General features: G+C 50.2%; 1 protein-coding gene across 1 annotated transcript; it reads right to left on the reverse strand.

The window, feature by feature from the left end:
- Positions 1-256: 256 nt before the first annotated feature.
- LOC133652715 (uncharacterized) lies at positions 257-4,063 on the reverse strand. Its single transcript, XM_062051767.1, has 2 exons — positions 1,639-4,063; positions 257-1,560 (listed from the first exon to the last, which is right to left on the reverse strand). The coding sequence occupies exons 1-2, from the start codon at positions 4,061-4,063 to the stop codon at positions 257-259; spliced, it is 3,729 nt and encodes a 1,242-aa protein (XP_061907751.1).
- Positions 4,064-6,234: the final 2,171 nt, after the last annotated feature.

Genomic DNA, 6,234 nt, shown 5'->3' on the forward strand with positions numbered 1-6,234 from the left:
TTTGCGTCTTGCCGCTCTGCTTGCTTGCATGAAATGAGACAGCACCACCATTCCTTAACAGCTGCCTTGAATCAGCCAATTGGTGGCCATCTTGACCTTGGTGTTCTGGGAAATGTAGTTCTTTCTGGTACTTCACCAAGGAGTAAGATTAAGGAGGAGACAGCTCCTTACTTCCAGGGCAGGGACACTTCATTCACACTGAGTTTCAACTCCACACCTCCCACTTGGCCCTCATGGTTTTCAAAACCCAATGGGGTCACACAGGTCCTTCTTTCCTTTGTTCTTCAATGGGAATTAGAATGATGAGGCGTCTGACATCCCTATGCAGGATTGTTGCTGGGATTTGATGTCTGAGCCTCTTGGTTTTCGTGGTCGGTTTTTCTTTGTCGCTTGTCTTCTTGATGGGGACAGGATAGCTGGGAAAGGTCCTCACAAGCACGTCTCTTACGATGCCTTTGCTGTCCGTATTGGCTCTGACTACTCTGGCCAGCTTGTACTGTCCTCTCAGGGCATTTTGGTCAGCCAACCAGACCACATCTCCGACAGAAACATTTCGCTCTTTGGTGTGCCATTTGTTTCTTATGAAGAGGTTGGGTCCAGCTAGTTGGCTCCATTTCTTCCAGAATTTGGTGACTTCAGCTTGAATTACTTGCAGTCGTTTATAAGGATAGCGATCAAACTGGAAGTCTCCAGGATCTCCCTTAGGGTTGGCACGCCCTAGGAGCAGAGAGTTCGGGGTGATGTATTCCACACAGTCTTCCCTGCTTTGAGTTCTTGCATCGATTGGTCGCTCATTTGCAAGGTTGGCAGCCATGTAGAGGAAGGTTTGAAATTCACCCCAGGTGAAGACACCATCTCCGCCGACATTGGTCAGGGCCCGTTTGACCACTCTGACAGCCGCTTCTGCAGCACCATTTCTGTGGGGAGAATCCGCAGGGTGGATCTTCCAGGACCATTCTGTTCCATGGTTGGCAGCCATGTCTTCGACTTGAGACTTGTCCAGTCGGTCAAGGAATGTGTACAGCTGTTCCAGAGCAGGTTTGGCGCCCACAAAATTTGTGCCGGGGTCTGACCAGAGCTTCCTGGGATGTCCTCTGAGTGACGTGAACCTCTGATAGGCGAGGAGGAAGCCTTGGGATGACTGGTCACTCACTAGTTCAGTGTGTATGGCACGGGAGGCCATGCAACTGAAGACGATTCCCCACACTTTCAGTCTGGTTCTTTTCTTGACTTCATCCTTCACTTCATAAGGGCCGAATAGGTCCATGGTTGTGAATTCAAAAGGAGCAGCTGGGGTGGTTCGCTCTGGAGGTAAGTCTGCCATGATTTGTTGACACTTCTTTGCTCTGTTCTTTCTGCAAACTATGCAGCTGTCAACTACTTTCTTGGCAATTCTCCGGCCCTTTATTATCCACGCTGTCTTCCTCATCCGTAGAAGGGTTCCTGCTGCCCCCTCGTGGTTAGCGTCATGGGATTCTTGTGCCAGCAATGTTGACACCCATGCTTCAAATGGCAAGACTGGCACGGCTGTCTCATCTTCGTTAAATATCTGGATCCTCCCTGCACAAACGAGGAGTCCAGTTTTCACATCTTTGAATACTGCCAATCTGCTCAGAGTAGTGACTGGGAATGTTACACCTTCTTGAGCTGCGAGGAAGACGTCTTCACGTGCACCTTCTAGTTCAGTGCCAGCCAATCCAGCCTGCTTGGGTGTTGCCTCCCACTTTGGTTGTCCTGGGTTCGACCTCCTCTTCAGCCACTGCTCGGCAGCTCGTCGTGTCCAGGCAACAACTCTGATCAGTTTTGTCAGGCTACTGAACCTTTTTACATCCACAAGATGTTTCACCCAGCTAGTGGGTTTTCTTCTTGGCATAATAGGTTTCGATTCTTCACAGGGACTTTCCTTTTCCGGAGTGGCCAGTGGGTCTTCTTTTTGCCGACTCATCTTAGCTTGAGCTCTGGTCAGTGCAGCAGAGAATGCCTTTCTTTGAAGCTTGTTTACACTCTCCCTGGCCTGGGCTGCAACTTCTCCAGCTGACTGAATAGGCCACTCCTCCACTGGCCACTTCAGGAACTCTGGTCCGTTTTGCCATGTGGATTCCTCATTTAAGTCTTTGGGATTGCCTCCTCTTGTTATTAAGTCAGCAATGTTCAGATCTCCTCTGATCCACCACCAGTCTTGCACTGGCCCGGACATCTGGATTTCGCCCACTCTGTTGGCGAAGAAGGTTTGGTATCCGTATGATTCTCGTTGGATGGCCCCGAGGACTGTTTGACTGTCCAGTAGGTGGAACCATTTCTCAATCTTCATACGGGCATGTTTCTCCACGTACTTCCGAATTCTGGCAGCAAAGACTGCGCCACAGATTTCTGCTTTTACAGCATCTCCCTTTTGGTCCAGGGGTGTCAGTTTGGCCTTTGCTTCCACGAATCGAACTTCAGTTCCGTGACTTGTCTCCCATCTGACGTACATCACAGCACCATAGGTTTTGTCACTTCCGTCAGAAAATGTGATGCCGTAGGGTTTCCCTTTCCAGTCGGGCGGTGTGAGGCTCCTGTGGAATTTCACCTGTCCAAGCTGGGCATATTCCTCGAAGAGCTGTATGGCTTCTTCCCTGAGTCTTTCTGAAAGAGGTTGATCCCAGGTTTCTTGGGTCAGCTTGCCACCCCCTCCTTCTTGGAATGCTTTACGGACGAGAATTGCTCCCTTCTGCTTGACCGGTGCAACTAGGCCGATTGGGTCGTACAGTGCAGCAACTTGGCTTAGGAGAGCTCTCCTCGTCAGTGGGTTAGGCGTTTCAGCTCTCACCTCCTCTTCAAGAAGATCTTTGCCAACTCTCATCTTTTTCTTCCTATTGGAAAAGTTAACCGCCGTCAGCATGTACAGTTTGTCTTTGTCCACCTGGTAGCCGATGCCCAGGGCTTTGTTCTCTCCTTCTCTTATTTGGTTTGGAAGAATCAAGGTGTTTCCTTGCTCTGGCTTTAGGACATCCGCTTCAGTTTCTTTCCTCCCACTTTGCCCTGACCTGACCCATGGTTTGAGGAAGAAGCCTCCAGCCTTTAGGACCTCTTCAACTCCAGCTGTGATTTGGTCAAGTCTGTTCAGGTCATTGTGGGAGGTCAACAGGTCATCCACGTAGCTGTCTTCTTCAATGACTCTGCGTTCATCCTGCAGGTGAGTGAAGTTGGGCAGACTTGCAGTTTCCCTCATGGCCAATTGAGCAATGCAGCCAGCAGGTTTGTCGCCCATATTGACTCTGGTGACGGCATACTCACTGATTTCCTCTTCTGGGCTGTCTCTCCACAGGAACCTGTGCAGATGCATCTCTCGCTCTTCCAACCAGACAGAGTTATACATCTTTCTGATGTCGCCCAGAGCTGCGTTCACTCCTTCTCTGAATCGGAGCAGGACAGCTCTAATGGGGTTGAGAACATCTGGTCCTTTTAGGAGAAGATCATTCATGCTCACTCCGTTGTATTTTTGGCTGCTGTTCCAGACAATACGAACTGGTGTAGTCACTAAATGGGGATTTGGCGCCACCAAGTGGCTGACATACCAAACTGGTCCTTTCCACTTCTCCATGACTTCATTGGTGAGTTTTATGGCTGCGCCTCTTTGGACCATTTCATGGATCTGGGTGGAATATGCAACTTTCCAGTCTGGGTCTTTGCTCAGTTGCTTTTCCATTCTCAAGAAGCAAGCTTGGACTGCTCTTTTGTTGTTGGGGAGAGAGGCTGGATTTTCAGTCCAGGGATATTTGGCATCCCAGTGTGGAGTTGAGGAGTGAGAGTCCTCCATCTTGTAGGTGAGTCCTCCTTTAATGATCTCAAACTCCCTCTCCTCCGCCAGGGTCATGTCCTTTCCTCCTGGAGGACAGTTTCCACACCGGCAGCTTCCACATTTCGGCTCACATGCAGCTCCGATGCTGTCCCAGTGCCACCAATCAAGAAATTCACGGTTACTGGCAGATGTAGTTGCGTGGGCCACATCGTCCTGCTGTAGCCGGCCTGGCTCAGACGCTGGGACTGTGATCTCTTGGTATCGGACAGCAGCGGTTCTCATGGAGCGGGCAAAGTGGGTTCTTGACTCTTATGCTGCCACCTCCACTTCTTCGAGCAAGTCAGGGTGTGCTCCACCGACTGTTTTGCCCAGGGGGCTCTCCCATAGGACAAGGTCACCGATGACTTTTAGTCTTTGGGGTGCGAGTCGTCCCTCGCGATGGCTTATGAGGAGCTCGACTTCCTCTGGTCTTTCTAACTCCTCAAGCTGGACATCTGGGAAGAAGCTTTTCAACTTTTCGGGTTCAGTTGCTTGATGGACCTTTGCAATTTGCTCCAGGCCATAGCAGACCAGTTGATGTGCTCGCTCAGTCCCCTTGGGAGTCTTGACTCGGACCTTCAGGAGGTACCTTTTCGTCCTGACTTTCATTGTCATGCCTCCAACTCCATGTACGACCAGCGCTATGTCTTCACTTCTCAGGCCAAGTCTTTCGGCAGCTTTGTGAGTGATGTAATTTGTGTCGGATGCCAGGTCTATAAGTGTGCCAATCTTCTGACCTGCGTTAGCTGTGACCATTATCAACATCATCATCACTGGTAACTCAGCCAGCCCAGTTTCCTTCAGCAGTTCAGACTGGCCCGCTGATTTGAGAGTCATTGAGGCTCGGTTTGAGAATGCCTTTCTGCCCTTCTCTGCCAGTTCTGGGGCAAGTTGTGACAAGAAGGCCTCCTGTTCCTCAGTGAATTTACCTTTTCCTTCTTTTCCTCCTTTTGCACCTTCGCTTCCTTCTCTTCTGGCCTCTGCTGTTGGGCATAGGAAGTAGTGGCGGTCAGGTGTGCCGCTTGCCCTTTTGCAGTCTTGGTTTCCGCATAGGAAGGTGTCTCTGCAGTAGCCACCTGCGTCGTGATACCCAAGACACTTCCTGCACGCTCCCAGCTTCTTCAGGGCCATTTTCTTCTCATGTAGCTTCAAGCCCTTAAACTTCTTGCAAAAGTAGATCTTGTTGGTGTGCCCACCACCACCACAAATGCCACAGACCTCGTCACCATCTTTACTCGTAGCCCTGGTAGATGCAAACTTTCTTTCTGGCTTCTTCCTGTCTGCTTCTTCCGCTTTGTCCACCAGCTTTAGTTGCTCGAGTCGTTCCAGTATTTCCTCCTGGCTCTTTAGGAACTTTAGGAGCATATCAAAATGGTTGTCTGGGGTTACACGGTTGGTGGGCTCAACCATATACATCAGCCAGTCTCTTTTTATGAAATCTGGTAACTTGCTTTCAATCGACCTGATGACGAGGGGGTTTCTGATGGCTCCAGAGTTTCCTAGCTCCGTCAGGTCAGCCAGGGCCTTCTCCACAGCTTGTATTAGGTCAATGACCTTCCTGGGCTGGTTCCCCTTGACTTGTGCCATCTTGTCCAGGGCTTCCAAGATTTCGACTGTGATCGTTGATTTGTTGCCGTACCTGTTTTCGAGGACCCTGAAGATATCTGTTGCTGTGGTGTAGGTGGACAGTCTTAGTTCCTTGGCAATGGAATCACTGACGCTCTCCAACAGCTGGATCTTCTTTACCTCTGGTGATCCAGTCGGCTCCCCTTGTTTCTGGAGGCTCTCCCAATCCTTCTTCCACCTGTGAAAGTCTATTTTGCTCCCATGGAAGACTGGTAGGGATGTAGGCTTTATCCTCACAATGGGATGTGTTGGTTGGCCAGGTCGTCCTCCTGCACCTTGATCAGACAGCCTCCTGGATGTGGCGAATTCAGCTTTCCTCAACTTGAGCCTGTAGGGAGCTGCTTTCACTTGTGTTAGTTTGTCATCCATCTCGTCCTTTAAGTGCTGAGGGATCCATTTCTCCCAATGGGCCATGGTATGGATGGTAACACTCACCGTCTCATTCAGCAGGGTGAGGTAAACGTCATAGCCTTCCACGTTGTTGCTTTCAACTGCTACATTTTCAGCCCTTTGAATGGCGTCCTCTGCCTCGGAAATCGCTGCCTTCAGCTCAGTCTTCCCGTATCTTCCCCACAGGTTGGTCTGGACAATGTCCTTGATTTCTGCCATCTTATCTTCGGCATCTTTTATAGTTGCTCGGATGTCATCCTCCTGCTGTTTCTCGAGCTCCCCATCTGGGTCATCCTTCTTGACGTCAGCCTCCAGGCCAATCTTGAAGTCCTCGTTGGCATCCAGCAGTGATGTGAAACGGTCGGCAAACTTGGCAAACTCCTCTTTTAGTTCGGATT

This window comes from Entelurus aequoreus, linkage group LG06 (assembly GCF_033978785.1).
Source record: "Entelurus aequoreus isolate RoL-2023_Sb linkage group LG06, RoL_Eaeq_v1.1, whole genome shotgun sequence".
NCBI classification, from domain to species: Eukaryota; Metazoa; Chordata; class Actinopteri; order Syngnathiformes; family Syngnathidae; genus Entelurus; species Entelurus aequoreus.

Bases quoted from the DNA above. Each gene is read 5' to 3' on its own strand.
- LOC133652715 (XM_062051767.1), bottom strand. From the start codon at position 4,063: ATGAGAACCGCTGCTGTCCGATACCAAGAGATCACAGTCCCAGCGTCT. The intron at 1,561-1,638 runs GTGTAACATTCC...TCGTTTGTGCAG, and splicing joins CTTCCTCGCAGCTCAAGAAG to GGAGGATCCAGATATTTAAC.